The sequence below is a fragment of the Phyllostomus discolor genome, chromosome 6, assembly GCF_004126475.2.
Source record: "Phyllostomus discolor isolate MPI-MPIP mPhyDis1 chromosome 6, mPhyDis1.pri.v3, whole genome shotgun sequence".
Classification (NCBI taxonomy): domain Eukaryota; kingdom Metazoa; phylum Chordata; class Mammalia; order Chiroptera; family Phyllostomidae; genus Phyllostomus; species Phyllostomus discolor.
Window position 1 is genome coordinate 32,042,107 of NC_040908.2, and position 27,936 is coordinate 32,070,042.

The 27,936-nt window shown below is 41.5% G+C and overlaps 1 protein-coding gene across 34 annotated transcripts in view; it reads right to left on the reverse strand.

Moving 5' to 3' along the window:
- NRXN1 (neurexin 1) overlaps positions 1-27,936 on the reverse strand; it is a 1,086,661-nt gene that overhangs the window by 547,328 nt on the left and 511,397 nt on the right. For all 34 annotated transcript variants that reach the window (XM_036030058.1, XM_036030055.1, XM_028514420.2 and 31 more), the window contains 3 exons: positions 21,647-21,769; positions 14,849-15,230; positions 13,230-13,420 (listed from right to left, as the gene is read on the reverse strand). In XM_036030058.1, the coding sequence (XP_035885951.1) occupies positions 13,230-13,420; positions 14,849-15,230; positions 21,647-21,769 (696 nt within the window). The remainder of the gene's footprint in view (positions 1-13,229; positions 13,421-14,848; positions 15,231-21,646; positions 21,770-27,936) is intronic.

Sequence of the window (27,936 nt, forward strand, 5' to 3'; positions counted from 1 at the left end):
CTGACTTCATCTCATGGCTTTGCAAATTACTGTAGGTTCAAAGGGGCTCAGATATGTTCACTATTTGTCCTGTTTCCCCACGAGAGTGACAGCCAGTTTGGACACCTTAGACATCCTTCAGCAGCAGACAATCTGTCACCATTTCGTGTTTCATTTTCCGCTCTCTGGGACTGCACACAGCTTACAGATGTTCCTGCGCTCAGGGGTATTGTTACATCTCACTCATGCTCAGTGCCTAGGTTTGAATGGTGATTTGCCCTTTCTTATTCCATCTGATCTTCATACCTACTCCTCCCAATAGGCAGGAAGTTATTATTATCCTCACCTGACAGGTGAGAGAACTGCCCTTCTGAAAAGGTAGGTTTCCTGCCCAAGGCAGTACAACCAGTACAAGGAGGAGAACATTGTTATCCAGGCCTCTGCCTGCCAGGCTACCTCTTTTCCTACTGCACCACACTGCCTATTTTTTACTAAAAACCATCTCAGTGACAGAAATAGAATAAGTGGGAGTTTTGAGATGACTGTTCCTGAAATTAAAAAAGACTTATAACTAGGGGGACCAGTAAGTGAACCTATGCAAACTTGTTACCTTTCCTGAGATTTTGAGTAGATCTAGATATCTATTTGGCTTTCTCTCTTTTCTAAAATAGCTTTTCTTATTTCCCCCAAAATTAAATTTTCTATTTCAAAACACAGGGACATTTATTTTGGGCAGGGTAGCTCTAGCGGTGCAGCACAGGGAAGGTACAAAGGCGCAGCCCTTCCCTATAACAACGGCCTCTCTCATGCAGGTCAGAAAACGGCACCTGCTCTCCACTCGGATACTCAGGATAAAAGAGGGTGAAGCCCCAAGTGGTTTCCTGGAAAGCTTGAAAGAACAATAAGGTACAAAGCACACAAAAACTTGACAGACATTGAGAGACAACTTCTAACGTATTATGAGCTGCACATAGTTGAATAAAACTCTTATTTTTTTTCCCTTAACTAGTTAAACTTTTCTGTATATTTTTTCTAAGAAGGGATCCCTTCTGTGTCTGAAAAATAGAATATTCTTAATCAGGTCAGCATGTCCCCAGGGAATAGTATCATTTCCTCAGGCGTGTCTCCAAATACTTTGTCCTTTTACAATCTAAATTATTCTTAAAGAGAAATGCAAATAGTTAACAGAAATGATCAAAAGAAGGGGCAGGGGAACTTTCCCTGAAGGCTAGGAAAATGAAGGGCTTTAACAGTTGAATGGATTAGCAAATAGTCCTCTGGTACTGCTGATGATTTGTTGACTGATTGGCCAATCTCCAATCATGCAACCACATGCTATATTTTTGTAGGCCCGTTTTAAGCATCTATAAATGTGAGTGTTCTATAGACTACCTATTACAGACATTCAGCAGCTAAAACTTTTCGCTGTAGCATTTGAGGAAAACTTCAGTGGCTAAGGGGATTTATATATGTTTATACAAAGCACAGAGGTGGGAAGAGCATGTGGAAAGTGAAAATAGAAATATCCAGTTCTGCAATTACTAAAGGTGGCATTTCAGCACTACATACAGTAGCAATAAAGAAGTTGGAAGAGCTAAGTTAAATAGGGCAGAGCAAAAGTAGGTTTATAGTTGTGGACATGTAAACAGTTTATTCTTATATTATTTATTAATCATTGTATTATTTTCCATGGGAACAACTGTGAACCTACTTTTGCCACATTCTGTATATGAAGGAGAAAATACTTTTTTATTATATGACATTTTACCCTAAGATGAAAACAGCACTACCTTTCACTCTAGATACTCAGGAGGAAAACCCTTCTAATATGTTGGCAAACGTCTGTAGTAGTACTCAAATACTTCTACAGACTTGGGTTCAAATTCAATTTCTGGGCAACCCCGCCTTGCTGAGCCTCCATTTTCTCACGTGTAAGATAAGAGCACTGATATCTCATTCGTTTGGTTGTTGTAAATACTAAGAGACCAGACTTGTGAAACAGAATATCACAGCTGAAGTTCTGGCCGAAGTGCCAGCACTAAGACAATGTGCATCTGAGACAGGCACCCGAGTGCAAAATTTACAAAGGAAAGATAAACACTGATGGCCAGCCCCTGAACCCTCAGATCCATCAAGGTCATCATCATCGTAATAACAATAAAAAGGGTCAGAAATTGGAAAGAATGATGTCTAAGAATATTTTTGAGGTAGGTCTTACTATGCACTAAAGTTTTACTACTGTCCCCCAAAGGGAGACCACATTCTAGCCACAGCTTAGTGGGTAGGCTCTCGGCTCCTGGAGAACTTGCTTTGTTTCCCTCAGTTGCGGGACAGAGGCCTAGTGCCTGGCATGTGAAAGCATCGGGAATGGGTGGCGCCTCCAGCCTGCAAAGGCCAGTGGGGACAAACAGTGCAGGGACATGTCTCATGGGCAAGCGTGGGCCCCACGTGCCAAGAGAGAGAGCCAAGCTGCACTGCCTGGGGATAGCGCTGACCCCAGCAACATGAGGCTAGTGGAAGTAACAGAAGGCTTGACCACTTCAGGGGGTTATGGGCAGAAGGGCCCGGCAGAGGAGTCTTGGAGGAACCCAGGAAAGCACTGTGAAAGGAGGAATGAGCTTGAGGGATCTGCCAAACCAGGAGTCTGAAATTAGTAGGTGTCCCTACTCTGCAAACTATGGGAAGACAACAGCAGGGAGGCAGAGCTGAATGCGCCCCTTCTCCTGCGACTGGCCGAAGCAGACTCCGGCCTCACATTTTGGTTTTGAGTAGTAGCTTAGATAGGACAGTTATTTAAATGTTTGAATTAAAGGTGAATGGTAATGTAAAATAATTATAGAATTGTTTTAAAAATGAGCCCAAACATTTCTTTAAACTGGTATATGGTACAAGTACCTCAACAAAATACTGAGTTGGCCAAAAAGTCTATTACTTTTTTCTTCCCTGTAAAATAAAAGACATTTTTTCATTTTCACTAATAACTTTATTGATTTGGATACTTTGAGTATGTTGGCTCTCTCCCACTATTGGCTTCTAGTGGGTAGAGGTCAGAGGTGCTGCTAAACATCTCCCAGTGCATAAGACAGCCCTGCAAAGAGTTATTTGAAATGTCAATAGCACCAAGAAACTTCACAAACCACACTGACAGCCTCAATGAGTCACAGCACCTTCCCCATATGCGGCACATTTTTTTTTATTTTTTGTGTTTCCATTGCAGTTTTAGCTTTCTTGAAATAATAAAGCATAATGCACTGAAAATGTTGTATATTTCCTTCCATCTTCAATATTAAAATGGCTACACAAATATTACCTATTTTGATAAGTTTTTTTAAATGCACACTGATATGACAGCTGTGACAGTACAATCTAACAAAATTGTTTAGAATGAAGTTAAAGACAACTAAGTGCTACCAGAGCCATCGTATGGGAAAAAAGGAATGGGCTTTTTGGGCAACCCAATATTTTAAAGTAACAGTTTGAAGTAAAAAAAAAAAATCATAGCTTGATTATACTCAAGTACCATACATATTTAATTTAATAATTTCAGATTTAAACCCTTAACACAGTGTCTGACCTATAAGTACTCAATAAATGGCATTATTTGTTGAGCTAATTACGACAATGATGACAATCATGAATGCAGTTTAATACAACTCTGAACAGTGAACAAAGATGCTGGGCCACAGGACAGTTTCTCTCCCAGAGAGACTCAGTTTTGCACACCAACATCACTGTGCATGACACAAACTTGTGTCCCAGCGGAAGTACAAATAACTACATCACAGACCATCGAGTTTCTCAAAAATAGAGGGAGTCATGCATGTTCACTTCACAAATTCCAAAGGTATGCTGTGTTGTAGATGTAGTACGTTAGTACAAGATCTTAAAGTACGTGGAGCAGTCTTCTCAAAGTAACTGAACTCTAGGAGTAAACCTGTGAGGGGAGATCTAAGCACCGTGTGTGCTGGGAGGGGGCGCTCGGGAGGGAGGGCAGGAGAGGGAGGAGGGAGCCTTGTACAGCCTGGCTAGGGGTGTTAATAAGCAACCTTCAAAACACCTGGGGATGCCAGATTGGCTGACCCGTGCCAGGGGAGTTTTGGGGATGAAGCCTAAATACTGCCCACACCTGTCATGGGCAGGTGGGCCTTGTGAGTCTCCCCTGGCTATAAATAAACCCCTGAGCTTCAAAGAACATACTGGCTGATCTTGTGCACAGTTGTGGGAATTAAATGAGGCCCTGTGTGTAAAATAGTTATAATAGTGCCTGGAATGTGATAAACCCTCAGAAATGGTTAAAATACTCAATATGACTACTTAATATTACTAATATTACTGTTTAAGTAAGATATTTAACCTCCCTAAGACTTACCTTTGTTTCATCATCTGTACTGGGGGCGTAGCTACAGCAACCTCACCAGTTTGTCATGAAAATTAAAGAGATAATATCTAACTTTCTTAGTTAATGCTTAGTATGGGGTAGATGCTGATGCAGATCATCGCGATGCATTGTGCCTAAAGGCACATAAAACAGAGATGCTATTTCAGCCAAGTCTGTCTGAGCCCAAAGCCTGCATCCTTAATCACAATGTTTTATTGCTTCTTGTATTATTCTTAAGAAAAACCACAATAATTAATTGCAAAGGCCAAGAAAGGGCTCTTTTTAAAAGCAGACACAGAAAACCACATGAATGTGGCATGAACAAGAGAGACTGCTTGACCTAACGCGGTTCCTCTGAAGCAGTCCTGGAAGTACCTTCCAGTGCAGGAGACAGTGGACCAACAGTGGCACAGTGCCGTGAAAAACATGCTTCCCAGTGTGAGGAAAGACGGCAGAATTGGCTCTGCAGATCTCTACAGTAGTGGGGGGTGACTTTGTACTGAGGCCACCTAACTTCCCAGTCTATTCCAATTTGGACCCCAGGGCCCAAGAGGAATTGTGCAGGATCAGGGCAAGAAGCTAGCTTTCCTCTGGGTCACAGTGAAAGAGGGTGAGGGCTATATTATTACTAAACCCCCACTAAATGGAACAACTGCCTGAAAATAACAGTGATACTTACTTTTGGGACCTGTAATGAACAACTGTAACCTTACTCTGATGTCATCTGGGGCCTCTCTGTCCTTCATAGATCTAGAGGGGCCTGGTTTGATTCTTTCTGATTTCACGGAGGATGAAAACCTAGTGTTCTCCTTCCCCTTTGTTCCTGTGAATTCCAGCGAGTCTCTGACCTCTGCTTGTGGCTTTTGTATTTCATGTGTTCCTTGTCAACCCAAAACAACACACTTTCTGTCTCCACCCACAAAATAATTTTGTTCTTATGAGGTGAGTCACCTGAACATTTGATGCCCTGCAATACCGAGTCTCCCACTACCTTGATGACTGCAGCCCTATCTCCAACCCCTGCCCCAGGGCAAGGAAACCCAAGCCCCAGGTTTTTGCATTAAAGCTTAAAGATCACCTTAGGCTCCTTTGATGGCTCCACTTATACCCCAAGTATCCTGTCCAAATATTTCTTCAAACAAATCCAGAGCAGTCATACCTTCCCATACTTGCCACGGGGACAACGTGTGTTCCAACAAAATTTACTCTCCCAAGAACATGGCGCTAGGACTCCTAAATTCAAATGAGTTTTTCTTGGGTATTTGGATTGGTCTGGGGTGGAAAGCAGGTCTGGGAAGACCAAGTTTGCCAATTCTTGAGAAAGCCGTTGTGCAGAGAGGGAGAAGAATGAGAGGGTGCTCACTAGGAAGCTGAGAGAAGTCAGCACACAGCCCCTGTGGAGACCGACAGAGGCAAAAATGCTGGCATGTTGCTGACAGCTTCCTTGAATACAACTTTTAGGTGTCCAGCCTTAAATTTTCTTTTTTACCCTGATCCTTGAATACTATACCCTGCCTACCCTACCCCCGCTTTTTTCCCTTAAGTTAGTCTGAATGGGTTTATGCTTCTTGTACCACAGATACCTTTGTCTCATTCCCCTTTCAGAGAAAAAAGAGGAAGGGAGATCCAAGAATCCTGCAAAATCCACAGATTTACATTTTTTGAGTAAGAGGGATGTCGCCAAGCTTGCTTTCCCAGGTGGCTCTGACATAATGGAGCTCTTGACCAGGAATCTCTGCCTCTGGGAAGCTCGCTCAGCTATACTCCTGGCATGCCGTGAAGAGGGTTGAGCACTGAAGATCCAGCTCTGATGAGCCCCAGATCCTCTGAGCAGTTACCTGACCCTTAAGTACCCAGCTCAGAGCACCTGCAGGCACTTTCTTCTCCGCAGTATACGTATCAACAGTTTTAAGAGAGCAGCTCACCTAATCACCAGCCCACTGGGGCATGGTAAATTGGCAGCACATCTGAAAGGCATTTGAGCACTGGATTCCGATTTCCAGGAGCCCACACTGCCCTGCGGGAGGACTGGGGAGAGCTAAGTTTCCTGGTGCGTGACCTCCTCCTACCAATTCTAAGCACACGACTAGCCCCAAGGCCTATGGCTGTCAGAGCTCAGCCAGTGTTGTGGGGGAGCGAGAACCGGCATCAGGGCTTTAAACACCTGTATTGCCTACCCCCAAAACAACTACGAATGGGAAAATTTGGGGCCAGCAGAACTGCACCAGGAGTAACAAGCTGGTAGGTGACCCACAGTCCCCACTGCGCACGTGTCCCATGGCAGACCAGAGGAATAGCCTTCCCCAGCGAGTCCGAAGGAGGTCTCAGACTTCTTCAGAATGTGGCTCCAGGCTGTCATGAGTAGTTACTTGAGGTTAATATGAGCAATAAAACTTGTTTTCCCTGGTCAGTTGTAAAAAGTGTTGAACTGGGTATTAAAAGATTTCCATCATTCGCAAAAGGAATGGGTCAGACCACATTGTCTCCAAGATCAATGATCCTAAAGGTAGAAAGCTGGTCCAAGGGTCATAGGGAAGCAGAAGGAAAACCAACCAACCAACCAAAAAACTTCTAAGACAAATGGTAATAGTGGGTCCGAGAAAACTGGGCATGGAAAAAAAAAACAACCACATCTCACTGGGGGTGGGGTGAGAGGGAGTAAAACAAAGGAATTATAGTAAAGATAAGAAAGAGATTGAGAATAATGTCTGCAAAGCCTGGGAGCCTGGGAATTCAATGGAGACAGCAGGAGAGAAACAATAGTTTCATATCTCTAATTGTCTTTCAATGCTTCTGCTGGGAAAGGTAGAACCAAAAATGTTAAGTCTTACTTTTATGTACTCAGGACCTGATTGTCTCTGTTCCATATTTGATAATAGCCTCCCAAGTGGCCTCTTCCCACCTCCCCGCAGAGCCTCAGCCCATTCTCTACGCTGAAGCCCAAGGAACGATTCTGTAGTGCTTCATAAACTCTGCCCTCCTTGTTCAAACTCCCGAGTTCTCCCTCTCCTCACCTTCTGGCACTTCTCCGAGGGTCTTTCTGAATAAGCTCATCATGCTGCTCCCTTCTCAGAAGCTACAGAGACTTCCAGCCTTCAGCCTCCTTCCCAAGAGGTCATCTTTCAAGTTCAAGTTTCACACCATGCAAATCTACAACTGTGTTTACAGTTAATTGGCCTAAGGAAGTAAGCCAGGCCAGCAGCAGCAGGGCAAAAGCCCACAAAGTTGTGTTCTAGACGGGTCCACACTCTGTGTTAGATAGATGGTGTCCTCTGGGGAATCTGAAAGTGAGCCGAAGAGCAGAGTGGGCAGAAGCGGAAACACACACAGGAACAAAAGCAGTAGGTAGACGCCATGAGGTAGAAGAGGGCAAGAGCAGGAGAAGCCAGAAAGCAGAGAAGAGAGGAGGGAGAAATGATCACAGTGGGAGTGAGCAGAGCAGCGAGTGGACGGGTGTGGGAGCACTGACTAGGCAGCAGCATATATGTAACCGAGGAACACCTGAGAGGATCGCTGCTGAGATTCCGCTTAGACTACTAGAACAAAGTTCTTATTCTCTGTGTGGCCTCCTGGCTCAGCAGCTGAAAGAATCTGTCTTTCTTATGTCCTAACGGATCCTTACAAAATCTCCCATTAACTGAGGTAATGTGAGGAAATCTCTTTCCTTACACAGTAAATATGCGTCAATCAGTCAATCGATCGATCAATCAATGAATTACTAAATCTAGCCTAACCAATAGGACAACAGGAGCTTGCTTCCATTTTCAGTGTCTTCCCCTGCTTCAGAGCTAAGCTCAAAGTCCAGCTCTTCTTTTAAAGTTTCTTATATGAGCCAGTTAGCTGTTGTTGTCATATGGCTGCACAGACAAGGCTTGGGCGTGTTTAAACATGACTCGGACTTGGGTGCAGAGTGTGGATCACCAAAGTAGCACAGCGATGATTTATCACATAGCAACACTGAAGGGCAGAAAATGGGGGCATAGGTGTTATGTTCAGGACTGAGCAGGTAGGTAACAGTAATAGATGCTAGTGTGAGCAAGATGAAAAGAGCAAGAACACTACAGGCAAAGCTTAGAGACATTGCAGGTTCGTTTCAGACCAAGGCAATAAAGCCAGTCATAATCCTTTTGCAGGTGGGGAGGCTCTTGCCTTCAATTTGTTAAAACAACAACAACAACAACAACATCATCATCAACAACAACCCTACTACATCCCTGCATCCTCAAGGGAAGTATGCCTTCATTTATCTTTCAACTTTTGCTTAGAGATTGAATACATTTGCAAGGAAAGCTCTGCTTGGGCCCCCTCTGATTAGGGAAATTTAGTGGCTTGGTAGCTTGATAAACAATAGCAGGTATCTGCTTTCAAGGTAGATTTAAGGAGGGATACAAAGGTTCAGGAGCAGACAATGGTCACTGTGAGGAACAGGAAAGAGATAAGATAGGGGATGCAGAGAGAATTTGCTCAAAGCCCTTATGGGGGCAAGGAATTTGAGGTCTGAGAGGAAAAGCAAAGGGTGAGCTCTGCCCGGGCTGACCTAGACGAAGTCTATAAATGAATTACTCAATTTTAAATAGTTTTGTTAAGCGGCCAGACACCTGAAGGCACTGTATTGTAGTCACCAAGAAATCTTTATTTTTTATCCCCATTGGATAAATTATCCTCAATTTGCTGAAGGATAAACAAGTAGTGCTCTAAAAAAGACATCCATGGAAGACAGAGGCCAAATATGATTCTTCCTCCCTATCTTTGTTCTTGAAGTAGATTAATGAATGAACAAGACTGACCTCCATTCCAAACCCTGAGTAATTGTTAGGATTAAATAAAATAACCTGATTTAAATCTACTTAGCATCTAACAGGGAATCAATAGACATCAGACTGTTTCTATATACTATATACAAACATATACATTTGCCAAATATAAACAAGAGAAGGGACATAAGGAGGCATTACAGAGACCCTTTATCTCTCCGAAGGGGGCAGGACTCAGAAGTCCCACGATGAAGTACAGCTGTGCTAGAAATTCATTCCAGAGAGCAAATTTATGCTGCTCTCTTCATGGCATGCCGCAGCTTGTACATAATAGCCAGAGGGAATAGAATACAAACAGCTGGGAAATAAAGATGAAAGCAAAACTGTGTCAGCAGGGAGAGACACACAACTCCCTGAGAACCCGGCAGTGTCATGAAAGATAATTTGAACAAGGTCACCTGCATAGAATTCTTTTTCTGAGAGAAAGATCATTCGACTGCTGACCATTTCTGACCATCTCTGGGAGTCAGGATAGGGAATGGGATACCTTTCCCCTAGCTTTCAAATGTCTGCAGTCAGGTTTGTTATATATAATGAAACAGAGCCACAGGCTAAATCATGCATTATTATACAGGCTAACGGGGATCTGGGATGGTGGAAAACAAAGAAATTCTGCTTCCTAGCACAAGAGGAGCCTGTTGAGGTTTTCCCCTCTCCTGAATCCCGGATGGCAAGTTTTGTGGCCATATGCTGCCCTCTAGTGTCTTTTTAAGGGATGGTAACATGAAAAATAAAAATGAAGTAATCCTGAGGTATCCAATATTGCCTCAGCCAAGGACTGGTAAAACAAAACGGAACAAAACAAAAGTAAAATTCTTAGGAAAAAAAGGCAAAACCAGGATTTGTACTAAAACTAAAATGCAAGTTAAATTTGGCCTCAACATAGATGTTGCATTTTTTCTGGACTTTGAAAAACACAGTATCTTGATGAGCGAGTGCTCTTTAAAAATACAGGCACCAATTGTCCCCTGCACGTCACTCTCAGGTGATTACTGCCTCAGTCTGCCTGCGCTGGGGTCCAGAAATCTGCTCTTCATGACTCGGATGTGGGTAAGTTGATTGACCTTGTTTGAGAAGAACTAAAGATTGCTGCCGTGACTTCAAGCGGAGTGTAGAATGAATCTGATCATTTTAATCCTATACAGATCCAGTTCTTGAATCAAATATACATGAAATGAAAGCACTGACCCAAGATATGTCAGCTTTCATTTTTCCTGCACTTAGAACGGCTGAATGTGACTTGACTAGCATGTGAAGACAGTGATGCTGTTCAATTCAGAGTGAGAAATTCCTGTAGACGTTGCCCTTTATGAATAAGCCCCCCTGATTCCAGTGGGCATCCAGGTAGGAAGGAGAAACAGTGAGTAGTTGCTCTTATACATCCATCAGCTATCCCTTAAACGTCCTCTGAAAGTCTTCCTGTCACCCTCAGGTTAATGTCAATGCCCTGGCAGGGCACCATGTTCTTCTGTGTCCTTTATCCTCACCTGGGGACATTTTTTTCATTGATTTGAGAGAGAGGGGAAGGGAGAAAGGAAGGAAGAGAGGGAAGCATCAATTGGTTTCCTCCTGTACGGGCCTGGACAGCTGGGGGCAGGGGTCGTACACACTACCTTTCGGTTAAGGGACAATGCCCCAACCAATGGAGCCACACTAGCCAGGGCTGGGGTCTGCTTTAAGAACTCCCTTAACCTCAGTCTTCTCCAAGGGAAAGAAAGCTTTTCATGACAGGAGCCCTAGTGCCCCTCTTCCCAACGGTGCTCTCTACTCAGCATAAGATAAGTGCTCAGTAAATACTGGTCACCCGATCGATGCCATCATCACACACGCCCAAAGGCAGCAATGATGGGGCTGTGCTCCACGGCCACGCTGCTCTCTCTAGGCGATGACACAGATGGCAGGCGGGTTTCCTTGGGGTTATTGTTGGCATTGGGTTATGCATCTAATTTATGAGCACACAGCTTTGGCTTTTAATTTAGAATTTCAGGAACCCGCTCTCACTTTTGGCACAGTCTGATAAGCGTGTAAACACAAGGAACTTCATGAGGTAAAAGCCATTGCTACAGAATCTCTTTATTTTCCTGAGAGATGCACCTCAAATTAAAATTGTTTTTTTTTTAACACAAATGCACTCAAATTTCAAAACCTATTATCTTACTATCATATAATATGCTATTTTCAATTCATAGTTTTAGTTTTTATTTCTCATCATGGGTAAAGCATTTCTTATCTATTCAGAGTCATAAAACACTCAATGTTTTAATAAAACTCAGTTCTGAGAACTTCTTACATATTTAAAGGTCTTTCCTACCCCACCAGAAGCAACCCTACACTTCAACCTCCTATCACCCCCACTTCTTTTTTTTAATGAACAATAAGCAAATATTTACTTCTCAGAGACAGTGTCCTCAGTGTCCAATGGGGCACCACCCACTGCCTTGCCCCACTTCTCTGTGGCCCCCAGCCTCGGGCAGGCCTCTGCAGGTCACTTACTTCAACTGACCATGAATGGCTTCCTTTCCAGCCATTTTAGTCTCTGACAGAGTGTCAGGGTTCCTAGTGAAGCTCACATTTTCTCACTGAGGCCTCTCCCTACGCAAATGGGACAGCATTTGGCTTTAGCACCGCTGGCCGGCTTGGCCTACACACTGAATGCTGCAGCATCCCCCTTTCCCCTCGATGGGTCCTACTAGAGCCCACCGTGCAGAACAGGGGCACCCACAGCTCAGGGGCAGAAAACGCACTCCATTCACTTCAGTCAGAGACAAGGAAGAGGTTTTGCCTGTTAAGTTGTTAAGCAGCATTACCTTGGAATTTCATTTTACTTTTTGAGCTAAGCTGTTAGATTTGTGGGCATAAACAAGATGTCTTTGAAGTTAACAAGAGTCCCACTCTGAAAGAAGGGAGACGGCCATTACCACGCAGTTTAGATGTTGGACAAATAGAGTCCTGGGATTGTAAATAAGCTCTGCAATTACAGAGAGTGAAATACTTTTCTTTCTTCTTTACTCCTATTTAGGAAGAGCATTTTCTCTGGAAAGACCTCTGTTGGATTTTCTCTTTCTAGTTCCCTAACTCCCCCATGTATATTCTTTTTTAATCAAAGGGAAAGATCCCATCAGGGTAAATGAGCAGCTCTTGCCAAGCACAAACATGACCCCTGTGGTCCCTGTAGGACTACAGAATGCACCAGGACAGAACAGAAGCAGCAATGGAGGGGCGTAGGTCAGAACTGGGGTCATATTTTTACTCAACTGTAGCAGAGTTTTTATCCCTAGGCAAGTCATTCCAGCTCCAGTTTCCTACACTCTTAATGGAATTCTCACGATACCTTGTCCAATGCTTGTGGTACTGTTAGGTGAGATGGGATGTGTAGATCTGTTCTTAGTAATTCACAAAGGCCCACTCAAAAACAAACTTCTGTTGTTTTCTCCTATTATTAACATGTTTTCTAAGTAGTTTGTATTGCTCACTTGAGAAATCAAGTATTGATAAGGAGAAAAAGCTTCCTAAGACTTTCGCAGAAGCTGATAAAAGAAACATTCCCATGGATGTGTGTGTGGTGGGAGCATTCACTGCTGGAGGTACAAAGCTGTGGGCCAGGCTCAGCCCCTGTTGGCCCAAGGGTCTGTAACTGTCTAGGAAGCCTCACCAAGGAAGGAAAACTACTAAGTTCTTGAAAAAACTCCTTATGTCTCTGTTTACCTTGACTCTACAAGGATCGAAACTGTTGGGACTCAAGAAACTTGCAAATGCCTATTTTTCTTTATACTATCAAGTAAGAATACATATTTCTCACTCTTTAAAACTTAATCATGTGTGCATTCTTAGGCACTGCATGTTTTGAACTGCTATTAAAATGCATGTTTCTGTCACATTAAAGGGGGAACAGAAGCTTCTGTGTTGTATTATTAATTATGTGCAGGAAAGGAAGTTCTGGTCATTTTTTGCAGAAGGTACACCCCCCCACCCTGCACCACCATCCCCAAAGCAAAAGATTTACCAGGTGACTGGGGACCTGTAGGTTCATATCTGCTACTCTGACTCTGTGCACTTACTCTTGAGGTCCAAGTTCCTGGCTCCTGCAGTGATTTGCGTTGTGATTTTTGTGTCGATCTTTACAGTGTGGAGATTGCTGGTGTCCCTTGATATCATCACATTGTGCCACTGATTGTCATTGAGAGGTTTATTTGAGCTCCCTTTGATGAGGTTAGCACCATTTCCCAAATCAAACACATAATGTAAGTACCTGGGGAAAAAAAGGAAAGGTGGAGAAATGCATTCACTTTTTAAATTTTTGGTGGATTCCAACTAGATATTAGAAATGGGTAATTTTTTTCAGGCAACTCCATCCTTGCTGGAAGTCATGAGAGAGAGTTGTACAGAAGCTCAGCTAACAAAAAGCTAAGAAACTATTCTGTGTCACTAAGGAGGATTCTTTATTATCTTCACTATAAGGGATACTGAAAATAATTTTTGGAAGCATGGTCTGTACTTAAATTTTGGAAGTTATACAGAGTCCAGCACAAATAACACCTCTGTGTATTACAAAATCTTTTATTACAAAATCATAAGCATGTAATTCTGTAACATAACAATATCACACTTAAACACACCCTATGGCATTTTAGGTGAGATGCTTAAATTAACACTATAAATTAGTACAACTATATCATCACCCCACCAACCAGAGTCAAGCAGGCTTTACTTCTGCTGGAGCCTGTATAGCTTTCACTGCTCATTCCCTGTTTTCGCTACCCCTCTTCCCTTTGCTAACCACATTGCACTGGCACTTCTCCACTTCTAGTACTGCTTTCCCCTCCATCTTCAGTGCCTGTTTCTCTAAGGAAATGTGCACTAATCTTTCCCGTCTCTGCTCTAACATCTGCTCCCTGCCTCATACATTTCCTAATATCCCTAAATGCTCTCCTAAGCCTTTGCATGTGAGCATCTTAGGAAACTTTGCATAGTGCTTCTATTCTGTTGATGTGCTCACCTATATCCCCTAGGGTTGTGTTTGCATATGTGCGGTGTGGGGCTGGTGGGATCTGAGATATGCATGGGTTGGCAAGAAAATATGTATATCTCCTGGCTTATTGTCAACCCCATGGTAAATATGCAGTAATATTCACTGAATGAATGAATACCCAAATCAATTAAATGACATAAAACTTTTATCATAATTTCAAGGACATTTCACAAAAATCTTTCCAAATTTTCAAGGAACTTGGACATAGAATTAAGCATGAGTTAAATGGGATTTTGTAAAATTCAAGTAATTTGATTACTTGAAGTAGCAATTTAACATAGCATAAATTAGCCTACCGGTTTATAGAAATTCTTTTGTAAAATATGGTGTGTATAGTAATAGAAAGATGATCCACATTTGAATTGTAAGATTCATGGAACACCTAGCATAAATAAGAATTTGATGTTTTTTATATCTCATGTAACAACTTATATATGGAAATGTCAGTATAAAAGACTATACAACACCCCTATTAATTTTATAAGGTACTTAAGTAATTTAAATGAACACATTATTTGAATACCCCTCCCCTACATGCACCCATGCCCATGACCTTGCAAGCCGATACATTTTGTTTAATGTATATTTTTGTAAATTGAGGTCCATTTTCCTAAAGTTTTATTTGTCATGGAACTGACGTATACTCACCCTTTTACTAATTCAACCACAATAAAGTCATTTCCATCCCCACTGTTATAGAGAATTAGTCCATCTAGGGATGTTGTCTTGAACTGGAAAAAAAGATGCATAGAAGTGTAGGCTTGCAATGTAGCTAAGGCAACATAGCTCGATTTGGTCTTGAAGGTGACAGGGTCTGCTATGATGTTCCGGAAGCCAAATCTGGCATTGAGCTCACAGTAATCTATGTCGCCATTTTTACACAAATCAATGTATGCCATTCCATTAAATGTCAGGCTCTGAAGGTGCCCGATGAAGTTGGAGGGGACAGAAGACAGATACCGTCGTTCTGTGATGATGCCAGTCTCTATGTTATGAAACTCCAGCCTGGTATGATCGCCTGCCATTTGACCTAAAGGGGAGGATAATGCATTCTTATTTTCTGTATCTGGAAGGCACTTTCAACTTTAGAATTACATTAACAACATCACATTTTAAGGTACGAGAGTCCAAATACCTCCTTGATATTCAACTACATATAGTAAAAACGCAGACATGATGTTAAAAAGGCTAGGCTGCACACTGTAATACAACTTCCTTATGTCAGGTTTCAATCTCTGTCCAAATTACAGTCTCAAAAAAATTGTCCTCATTAGTTAAAGTGACATGGTTTTTAAGAAGTAGAAGAAAAAGAAAAGGAAGCAGTTAATGACAAAGGAAAGGAGAAAGAAAACTTAAGGAGGGACAGAGAGAGAGGAAAAGGAAGTGAGGAAGAAATGGAGAAAGGGATAGAGGGGAGGAAGGGAGGAAGGAAGGAGGGAAGGGAGGAAGGAAAGAAAGAAGGCAGGTAGAGGAAGGGTTTAGGGGTAATGACTGCCTTAAATCATCCCAGTAAAAAGTGACGTATAGTAGCTTCATGGTGATATTTTTCTTTATAAGGAATGTTCTTCCCAAAAAATGTGACTCTATTTTCCTATTACCAATTAAAATAATGAAGATCTGCTGTCTATTCTTCCATTAAAGAACCATGAAAATGTGTTTGAAGACAAGTATGTCACTTTCACCTTCATGTTTCTGTGCTGAGTAATTTCCACAGTCTTTCTTAGGACTAGTTTCCCAACCACTTTGGAGTCTCTGTTGCTCTCCACTGGCCCTATGCCATTTTCCTTGCACTTATGTTCTGGATAACTAAACTGAGCACAATATACCAATATAAGGCATGTCCAGTTTTGAGAATACCAGTAAAACTAGACCACATTATCAAAGTTAAAATTGGGACTCTAAACACTTGAACATGAAACTTGGTTGTAAATTTACATACTGGTTCTCTATTCATCAGGCCCCATCCTCTTCATCCACCACATTTCTTTGTCAACCCCACTGAAGGCCAGACTAGTCCCATTTTACCTACAGAGTGATAATTGTACCTACCTGCATGGTTGAAGATAAAACAAACTTTTAAAAAAGATGTAAACTTGTTTGTTAGAGTACAGCATAAACTACTTTATCATTGCTAGTGATTCACTCCCAGCATCTTGTCCTTGTCTAATTAAACTGTCATCCACTTTCTGCTGAAACTCAAAAAGGTTATTAAAATTGCAGTCAAATTCTTCTGGATACTAACTTACTACTCAATTTGGCATAATTGAAAAATTGATCAAGCTTACCCCATCCCATCATCCATGATATTAATGAAAATATTAATTAGAGCCAATCCCAGGATCAGCCCCTGAGAAAATTCACTGGACCTTCTTCCCAGGTGTAGTGAAGATTGAGTAGCCACCTATGCGGGCCTCCGTCAACGAGTCTGACTGGCTTTCATTGCTTTAGTCAAGACAGTAAAATATTAGATAGCATTTTAAGGAAATGCCTGTAAGTGAAATATAAAAGGCATACTCTTTGTTGTGCAAGAGAAATTGTCTACATATTTCATTGACTTCGATGCTTATAAACTGACTGGGGTAAACATCTCTCCTCTAATCTGAACTTGACTCTACTTACATCTGACATGTGTTTACTAGTCCTAGATCCTGGTAACAACTGTTCTGTCACCCTGGGAGTGTTCTTTTTTTAGTCATTGGTTTGTTCCAATCACCTCTCTGCAAACATTTACACTTTATTTTAAACAAAAAATACCACAGTCCTTAGCTGCCTGCCCTCCTCCTTCCTTCCCACTATGTCTCCTGGTTGTCTATCTGATGCAAAATATGATTAAATCCTTAGCAATTCTGCTTTCTTATATGATGTCATTTCTTCCTCCTTCAGTTTTCCTTGTTCAGTGACCTCCACAGTGCTCTGTGGGGAACTCTCTCTTTGGTAGCAAATAAAATTAGCCTCTAATAATTTTCAAATATAAAGCTCTAGAGATTCCAGTAACATTGAATCAACAAGCCATAAGGAATGAAAAATATGCAAAGCTCAAAAATTACTTGGGATTTTCCATCTCCTTTTTCATGATATGAAAATCTGAGTTTTTCCTTAGTGAACCCACCCCGATCCTGAATTGTCCTGTTCCTCCTTGAAAGTTCTATTAATGAAACAATGGATAGAAAAGAAGTATCTGGAAAAATATTTCTGATACTTGAAATTAAATATTACCCCAAATTGCCAAGTTATTGGCAGCTCTGAAACAGTGAAACACATTTTGTTTAGGAGGACTGAGTAGTTCAGTGATAAAAATAGCTCGTAATGCGTTTTCTTTTTCTCAAAGGAACAGGATAGATATGCAGAGCATAAATAATAAAAAGGTAGTAAAACAGTGGTGCGAGCATGGCCCAGTTATAAGAAAAATCATTACGGCCTATGGTCAGGAGCCCATTCTTTCTTTAATGAGCATATATAAATTGCATCAACAGTAATGGCAGATACGCTCGCTCCAGGGAAAGAATTAGCACCTAAAAGCCATTATCCACTGCCTGAGAAAACATTAACAGCTGCCTTTTAAAAACTCTTTTTCCTCAGAATTTATTCAAGTGTTTAATCCAATGTCAGTAATATAGCCACCTCTACTCTTGTATACAAATATTGATTAAGAAAAATAATTAAGGACATTGAAGGAGAAACATTTTTAAAGCTCCCACCATTTGAAAATCCACTGCCTTTTCCAGAAATTTAGTGGAAAGAGAATTTGAATTTAGCAAAATGCCTCTGATCAATATGTCTGGGGTAAAGCAGATTGATAATAATTTCTGATAAAAAAAAAACACCCACCTGGATAATGTGTTTGCATAAAAACCTCAATATCTAAATAAAGTATTTTTACCTAAACTGACAGCAAGATCAGCTACTTTAGGTTCGGCCTGGCTTGGAGTTTGGTTAAATACCTGCTGCAGAACAAAATAACCCCCCAGGCTTACACTAACTTGTTAATTCGCTTAAAGTTACCAAGTGTGTGGTACAGGTGTGTGTCAGATAATTTAAAAAAAATAGTGGTACGAGGAGTAGACACAGATCCTGTTTTCACAAAACTATGGCCCATTGGAAGGCAGACAAAAAATTGCAAGAATGTAATTAAATATGTAATGACAACTCTCAGAAAAAGGTTAGGAGTTTGATGAACAGGAAGTTGTGCTGGTAAATAGGAAAGGTGGGGAAGTACCTGAGTTAATGTGTGACTTAAATTTGAAGGACAAAAAAGAAAAAGCCATGGGTGACAGGGGCTGGGAAAAAAAAGAAAAAAAAGAGAAGGAGAGAGAAAGCTATGCTAAAAACAGGAAAAGCTGGTTCCAAGAAGGACAGACAAACAGACAAAGGCTCTCAGGAGAGAAGAGCTAGAGTGTGTGGCTAGAGAGCCATGAGTAAGTGCGGGAAGGGCTCACATCAGACGGAATGGAGAGCCGGGGCACACATATGTCAATGCCACCGGACTACACTAGGAGCTATTGGAGGGTGTGAGACAAGTGGGAGCCATGAGTCAGTGTGTGTGTGCTCATGTGCGTTGTATGCGCACACATGTGCACATGCATGTGTGTGATCTTTCTGGTCTGGGTACAATGGATTGGAGATGGTTTGGACTAGGGTGGATACAGCACAGATGAAAAAAGACAGAGGACGAGATAAAATAGCTGTGCAGATCCGACCTGAAGGGTTTACTGATGATGGTGAGGACGGTGGAAAGGAGGGGATGGTGAGGCCGGCTTCCAGGTTCAAGTCACTGCATGTGTGGTGAACACCATCCAGGGAAGCACTAACATGAATGCACATACATAAAAAATACCACTGCAGGTTTTCCACAGACTAAGCAATAAGTTGAAACCCAAGGTTTCCACATTTAGGGACCCCATACATTTTACAGAACCTTTTTTCATCTGAGTCCTAAAAAATCTCCCCTACTTTGGGCTTCTTTGCTGCAAACTGCTGTCCCCATCATCCTAGCTGAGGTTCAGACATTCCCAAAGATAGCCTGAGGACGGACTGCCCTGTGTTCAACAGATACTTGACTTAACATATATAATATATTGTGTATGTGTGTGTGTATGTGTGTGTGAATATATACATATGTGTGTGTATAGTAACTTAAAGATGTGGTCAAATGTGGGATTTTGCACAGAGAGTCTCTAGTGCTTTCGTTTTAAAAATGTCCCTGTTCAGTGATTTCTGATTTTTTGTAAAACCTAATGAGAAATCCCTATTGCTTTCCTGATTCACAGGTGGCTTCAAGTGGCCACTAGAGTGTTTGAAAAAAAAATGTCATCTTAAACTTAAGCTTCAATGGCAAGTTTCTACTGCTGTCTTTGGAAGCCATCTCTAGTGATATCAATTGAGGCTGAATTTTTCATTATAATTTGGCTTTCATGAGGTCTTTGATAAAACGTCATCCCACAAATCGCCCTGATGAAAACTCACCAAGTAAAGGGAGATTACTATGTCTTTAGCTCTGAGCAGCAAGAGGCTGAGAGTTGGGGGAGGAAAAAAGGTGGAGTGGAATATTGGAAGAAAAATGCATAGTTTAGGTGAATCATCAATGTTGACTTCGTTTGTACTCCAATATAATATTTATACTCTGAGAAAGAGCATGTTGATTCCTGCAATTGTTAAAAAAATGTCAACTCCTACAGAACAGAGGGTAGAATCTAATTTCTGCTTTAAGGCCTTGGCAGCTTTGAGAAAGAGTAAATGGCAGGCTGGTTTACTGAAGTGATAGTTGATATTTTGTCCTTCCTTCAGTTCTGAGAAGCTAACCAAGCCCCTTAGACTTTGCCTCAAAGGCTTTTTCTTGGCAGAATACGGAGCTGCTGGAAGACCAGGACTTCCTCAATCTTTCATTAAGGCCCAATTTTCAAGGTGTTCCAAAAAGGAAAAAGAAGAGAGTGGACCGCATTTAAGGACTGAGAGAGACAACAAGGAGGGTACCACTGACCAGGAAAAAGTTGCTGGGGTTTAGGTGTACTGAGTACCAGCATCCACTCTTTGGTGAGGTTCGGGAATTCGGACAGGATCAGTGAGGTAAGCATTGTGAGACTGGGTCACTGCCCTAGGCTGCAGGAGTCAGCAAAGACCATTTGCCCATTTAGAACAAGAGTAGCTGCGTTCTTGCAATTCAAACAATCAACAAACAGAAAAGATACCTAGACTGTTTTCTCAGTTCTGTTAATAATGAGATTTCAAAAAAACCTAAGCCACTTAGACCTTAACTGCTCATTTCTACCCATCTTGACAAAATCCAAATTGTCCAAACCACTCATCTTCCTGGAACTGCCTCTGACCAAAACTAGCTGAACTTCAGCTTACACTTGGGCCAAAGCTCTGCAAAAATCCTGCCTTCCTTCTGCAGGTTCACACAGTTCCGTGCTCAGCAATTTGATTGTTCTCCTTCAGGGAATAAACTGACGTATCATAGCAGAGGTTTCTCAGCACCAATCCATGGGCCTGCTGCATGCAAGTCCTCTAAAGAGATTTTTAAGGGGAAAAGTTAGCTGTGCTCCCCCCAGACTCCTGTGGGGTCAGGCTAAGAACTGGTCCTTTTAAAGCTCTTCAGGTGATTCTGAAACAAAGAAAAGTTGAACCCACATGTAGGAAACAAATTTTGAAAAGCCAGGAAGGACTAGTGAAATCGTATACAAAGAGATCTATGAGCTGGCAGGTTGCTTCATTTGAACCCAGGAATAATTCTCTCAAAAGTTAAAATGTCATTCATGATATTCCCATAGTGATGGAATTGACTGATCTCTGATTATGAGAACTCCCCTTGGATGAATGTAAAACAGACAGTTATGCACTGCACAAGGACCATCTTTGCCTTGAACTAAAATAATTAACATGAAGATGTGCTCTAAAGAAGAAAAAGGAACTAATATCCCAGCAGGTTATATGCTTGAAGTTATTTTCAACAGAGAGAGTCAAGGCCTACCAATTCCTCTTTCACTGAGTCCCCCCTGTGTTCTCTGGGGTGGATTTTATATGGCTCACCTTAATTAGGAATCCACAAACCAGGGATTGAACTTGACATCCTTAAAGTTTAACCAATGAGGTAAATGATAAAAAATGATCTATTGTAGCTTATAAGGAAAAAGCAGTTCACCCGACAGAATTCCAACATATTTATCAGTTTCCTTGCTTCTTATATGACGGAGGAACCCCCAAAATACCAGGAATTATCTTCTGGAGGGTGGGCCCCTTGTAGTACAGGCTTCTTTGTACTAGATGGGTCCTAGGAACCCATCTACACCAGTGTACCAGCTGGCATTGTTGTGAGATATGAAAACAGTACAGAGGTTCTCTAAAAAATTAAGAATAGGGCTACCATATGACCCAGCAAAGTCACCTGCAAGCAATGAGAAAATGTAAAGGATGAGTAAGAGAGAGGGCTATGGGGACAGCAGGGTTTACCTGTCATGGCTTGTTGGTCATCCACCGTTAACTTTAAACTTTTTCCTCGACGAACCACACGCACTGTGTGCCATTCATTATCATTGAGGTTATAGCCGGCAAAAAGGGTCTCGGGACCTTTGCCTGTAGAATATGCCAAACAGTCATTATGGACACTCAGAATCAGTCAAGCAAATGAACCTCACAGAGAGTGAGAGAAGAGACAAAGAAAAAGGGAAAGCTAGGGAGATGGAGGAGAGAAGAGAGAGAGAAATGTGAGAGGAAGGAGAGAGAAGAGAGGAGAAGAGAAGAGAAGAGAAGAGAAGAGAAGAGAAGAGAAGAGAAGAGAAGAGAAGAGAAGAGAAGAGAAGAGAAGAGGAGGGAAGAGAAGAGGAGGAGGAGGAGAGGAGGAGGAGGAGAGAAGGAAGAGGAGAGAAGGAGGAGAGGGGAGGGAAGGGCAGGGGAGGGGAGAAGAGAAGAGGAGAGAAGAGAAGAGAAGGGACTGGCTGGATCAATTTTCAAGCCCATTAGAGTCATAGCAAGCAAGGAAAACGACAAGTTAACAGACATTTTCATGTGACACTTGAAGGAGAATCTTTAACATTATGCATTGATCTAAGACAAGCAAATGGACCTGTTGTCATAAATAGGCACAGTCAATATAGCACTGGGAAGCTGCCTACACACATGTTTTCCCCCTCAAAGAGTTCCCTGGTTTTTGCAGTCATCACTCGCTTGCTAACATAGCAGATAGCAATCATGTAACCTCTGACTCTGGGAGAGATCTGACCATAGGTCATTAGCTAACCATTTTCAGTGAGGTCCCCTGGCTGGATTAGACTCTGGAGAGGAGGCTGCTCTCTGGGTACTATACTGTGTGAGGGCGGCTCTTCACTCTGATCTCATGTACCCCCAATGTCCAAGTTCTTAAGTTTATGAAATGTTGTGTCTAAAAACTAACACCAGTGGAGGCACAGAAAGTGAGTGTAGATAAAAGTATTGACCCTTAAAGAAAGGGAAGGAAACAGAAGTCACAGCCAAAAAAGGGCCAATTATTGAGTGGGAAAGGGAAAAAAGTGATATTAAACAGCAGTAGATGGTAGGAATTCCCCGAGGCAAGGGCCAAAAGAAAGAGGGCAAGAAGTGTAACCAAGAAAGTAACTGCCAGTGAATTCATGGTGGTTTAAACTTAAATTGGCTTAGAACAGCTTATCTTAGACAACTGTTGTGTAAAATTATCAAAAGGAGCCCTGGCTTGTATGGCTTAGTGGACTGAGTGCCAGCCTCCGAACCAGAGTTGCCAGTTGAGTTCCCAGTCAGGGCACATGCCTGGGTTGAGGGCAAGGTCCCCAGTAGGGGGTGTGAGAGAGGCAACCACATATTGATGTTTCTCTCCCTCTCTTTCTCCTCTTCTCCTCTCTCTATAGATAGATAGATAGATAAAATCTTAATAAAAGATATATATATATTAAAAATATTGAAAGGACAAAGTTAGACAAATCTCCCTCTTCCACTTAAAAACAAAGCAAGGGAAAACAGCTTTTTAGTATAACTAGAAAATTTTTATAGGAAAACAAGTATTTCCACTAATCTGACATTATGATTCAATGAGAAAAATAATGAGAAGTTTTTAAAGATACATTATTTGGTGATTTAAAGATCCAAATTTGGTGATGTATTTCAGTTTTTTAAGTGATGGAATTCACCAGTGCATTAAAATACTGAAATACATGATGTCATGGAGTTTAAGGACTTTCAGCTGATTCAGGATCAGGATTTGCTTCCCAGTTTCTTCCACTAAATTCTATCAACAAAACCAGCGAATGTCCAAGGAGCACAGGAGGCCATACAAAGATGCCGATGAGGAGAGAAAACACAAGAGGGAGCGCGTGAAGAAACCTCAGCAGTCAGTCTGACAAGGGACCATCCGCTGGGTGCTGTCAGTTCCGCAGACTATTCGCCCAGCTCCCCGGTTTCTCTCCTAGAATGTTCCTGATGGTACACGTCCCATATTCCTTGGGTAGGGTTTGTCTGGAGCTTAAAACGAGCCAGTGACATAAGCTAAATTTTGCAGGATGAACTGTCTCATGTCTTTAAGTGGGGCCATCATGAAGGTTAGAAATCATCTCTTGTTGCTTCTTTAGAAAAGTTAAACTCATCCTGGTAGAACAGTTTTTAGAGACTTATCACTAAATAACTAGAGAAAGCCTGATACCTCACCAGCTACGAAAATGCTTTGAGACCAAATGTTGAAAGCAAGTTGCAGGATCAAAGGAGCTCTTTCTAGTTTCAATAGTGAAGAAAGAAGTGTTTAATAACTCCGCAGAATCTTAGCATCCTACTGGCAGCAGGGGTCGTTCTTAGTTTTGATCTTTGAAAAGAGAATATATCATTTTAAAGCTATTTTTATAGGGGAGATCTTTTTTCCCCCTTTAGAAATGTGTGCTTTTGAAGCAGCTTCACTCCTGTCCTCTTAATTTTAAAAGTGTTTTGTCCAGGAAAAAAAGCATAAGGGTGATATCATCATTATACCCCATCCTGGGCTTGATCTTGCAGTAAAGTCATAATGCTTAATCTGTGAAACAACTATTTCCATAACAACAGGCACAAAATCCAATTAAAAATAACCCTTTGGTTCATAAAAATCTCTGTGGGCCAACTTCAATCTCCTTTCTTGCATTATTAAAAACATGAAGAGATTGATTTTGGAAGACAAGGCTTTTAAAAATGCACTTAATATTCTCAGTTCAAAACAACATTATCTATGCAACATGAAGTGTAATAAAGGGCACACTGGACAGGGAGGTAAGAACTGTGTTTGCCATCCTTGATTTGCTACTAAGAAAAAAATTGGGGACTGGGAAATGCTTATGTTCCAGGCACTTTATCTGTTAACTTACAACATCTTTACATTATTATCATTTTACAAATGTGGGACTGAGAGCCTAGAAAACTAGAAGTACTTGTCTCAAGGTCATACAGCTAAAATGTGGTGGGAAAGTATTCCAATCCAGACTGACCTACTCAAAGTCTGCATACTTTCCCTTGAGTTATCCTTCCCCTCAGCTATGTGAACTTTGGCTAGCAACCTAAAATTTTGGTTTCCCTACATCTGAACAAAGGGGGTGGAAAATTTGCCCCTCATTGTGACAGCCAGCTTGCTCTACAGAATGATGATGATGATGGGAAATGTTACACACCCTCTGTATAAGTCATGGAGGAAGAACAGTCCTAATAATGCACTGTGCCTCCACCGAGGAATACTGAAATGGCTGGTATTAAAGGCATGATACAGAGAAAGAGCCATCAGTTTGGGGCATGATCCACTCGTAATCGGCAACCCGGCAATCTGCTAAAAGCTTCAGCTTCTGGTGGTCTTGACACCCCCTTGTATCAAGTGGTGAGATGGTCTGGCTGACCTTTAGTGCCTTTGAGCTCTCACATTATCAGGCATTTAAAACACTTGAACTGGTAAAGAAAGGTGCTTAACTTTTGAAATTTTGAGATTGAGAGTCATTTGTCCTCTTACCTAGGTTTGACTGGCAACATTATAGTCACTGAAGCCATTCATATTCTAAACTCCTTCTGAGATGTCTTTTTCCTTTGGGGATATCAAAACATGTCTCATTAGTAGTACTATCTTTCTCCCAGCATTAATGTGTAACGGACCAAATGTTAATATGTTAAAGTGGTAACCCCTAAGGTGATGGCATTGCCTTTGTGAGGTAATTAGGTTTAAGCAAGGAGCCCCCAAGATGAAATTGGTGCCCCTGTAAGAACAGAAGGAGACCCTGGAGTTCTTTCTCTCTACCACATGAAGATACAAAAACGAAGCAGCCATCTGCCACCCAGGCCCAGAGCTCTCACCAAAAACCGAACCTGCCAGCAACCTGACCTTGGACTTCTATGCTTCCAGAACTATAAAAAAAAATAAACATCTATGGTTTAAGTTACCCAGTCTGTGGAATTTTGCTGTAGCAGCCTAAGAGAACTAAGATAGTGAGTGATATTTTAAAGATTTTAAGGAACATTTATAGCATTGTTTTTCTTTTAAAGATAATCATTCCATGTGTTTTGTAAGGAGTTACAACTTATATGCAATTTTATACTTGATTCTTACTATGATCTATTATTTAAGCCATGGAAAAATTGCTTTTCCATTATTGAGTTTAAAAAGCTGATTTAGGAAGGCTGAACACCTCGTTATAACTCTCAGAGGCAGTAACGAGTGAGATTTTCCTTCTCCATTCCATAGTCCCTTCCACAGCCCCCCAAGAAATATGCAGATAGTCAAAGTATATGCAGCTGAATGCTCCACAGATAGTATTTCCCAGACTGGATCAAAATTCAGCTCTATAAGCTAATGCTATTTTAAGGAATTTTAGAATAGAGGGGCATGAGAAGTATAGAAATTCACTGAGCCCTCTGCAAACAAAAATCCTAAAGTATAAAATGGTTAGTTGAAGCTTCTATGGTCACAACTATTTAACTGTGGAGTCCAGCTACCCACACTGTCAATCTACTGCCCATGATATTATACTGAACTCAAGTGACTTTTCAAAGAACATCAGGATCTGAGTCTACGGTTTAGTCCATGATGACTATTTGAACTGCATCAAAGCTGAAAACCACGCAAGAATAGACAGGGCTTAGTAACGGTGTCAATCTTTTCAAAAGTTAAAGCCGTGGTGTAACTGTTCTCTGCTCAGTGATAGTCACTGGATTTTCTGGTGACTCTGTATCTAAAATTAATTAACTACAGAAAGAAGCAGACACAATAAATTTCAGATTTCCTCAACAGTTCAAGCAGTTTTTTTAAACGACCTATTTATGAATTCCAGGTGGCTCTAGGAGTTTACCCTGAAGAGGGCTTGGAGATAACCCCGATTTATGGTATAGGACGGAGAGGAAGGGGTGGCAGGGAGTGAGAGATTACCAGTTAGCCGAACAAATTCTTCTTTGAAATCTGTTACTCTTACAGAGCATTGATTTTTACCATAAAGAGATACACTGATAAGACGGTAGCTGTTTTGGACCAGATTAGTAACCACATTTGCTCATTATTTTTCATTGCCATTTTCACTATGGGATCAGATGGTGGTGAACATTGGATTTTGTCCCTGTCTGTCATCACCGTAGTCACCTTAAGGAAGCCATTTATCTTCCCTGTTTCTCATATTGTTAGCTGTAAAATGAGGACGCTGGAAAAGAACATATCCTCTCCTACAGCCAACTTTAAATTGTCATTTTTAGAAGGACCAAAACTACTCTGTACTGTTTTCCCATCTTGTGGCTACACAAAAGAGTACAATATTAAGGTGACGTTCTCTAAATGTCTAAGATGTTCAATATTATCATTATTATTATTGTTCATTTCATTTTTGCTTTGGCATGGGTAAGCAGAGAGCAGGGAGAACTTTAAGGAGAATTATTTTAGACCTATTACTAAATTCAAATGAAACCAGTAATACAATATTGAAGTGTTTTTTAAAAATGCGTTTCTTAATGTATATAGTGAAATTTCAAAGGAGAAAACTATTTTCTCCTTTTGGTGTCCTTCATAGAATATAGCACCGAATAATCCCTGAATGATCAGACAGGAGCAGGCAATACACCATTTTGTGTACCACGATATGCCCATGCTTTAGGGACAAGTTCACTTAGAAAACAAGATCACTGATCAGAAGGCTGTGTGGTGAAACGATGGAATCATCTGTAAGGGACCCTTTCTCCAGCGGTGGCACACTGCTCTTTCCCCCGTGCAGACAACCAGGTCGGGTGGGCAGTGCTGGAGGCTCTGGCCCAGTGTCTCCGTTTCCCTGACGCAGAACAAATCTTGTGCATTGTGAAAACCCCAGAGCCAAATGGGTCAGTGGTTTTGTTATTCTTTTTAAAGCAGTGGAATCCTCCCTCCCCTGTAATCTTGCACAAGGAATATAAAACCACACCGAGGAAGAGTTGCCCCACTGTTACAAAAGCAAGCTGGCTGACGGGGTGCCCAGGCATCCCCCAGAACCCCCGGGTTCCACACAGCCAGCCCTCCAGGGGGCTTGTTGCCCTCCTTGGAAAAAGGATGATTTTCTTTATCAGAAAATTCCAGTAAAGGCTTTTAGGAATATCTTTTATAAGTAACCCTTTGCTTTTAAAATTAGATTTGATTTACAAAAAAAGTGTTTTGTAGTTTAAGAATTAAAAATCTATTCTACCAAAGCATCACTTATTATGTAGAGCAAGGTCCAGAGGTGTTCAGAGCTACCATTTTTTGCCTGTCTGCGTTATCAGCCCTGGAGCCTGAATTCTCAGCATGGCCT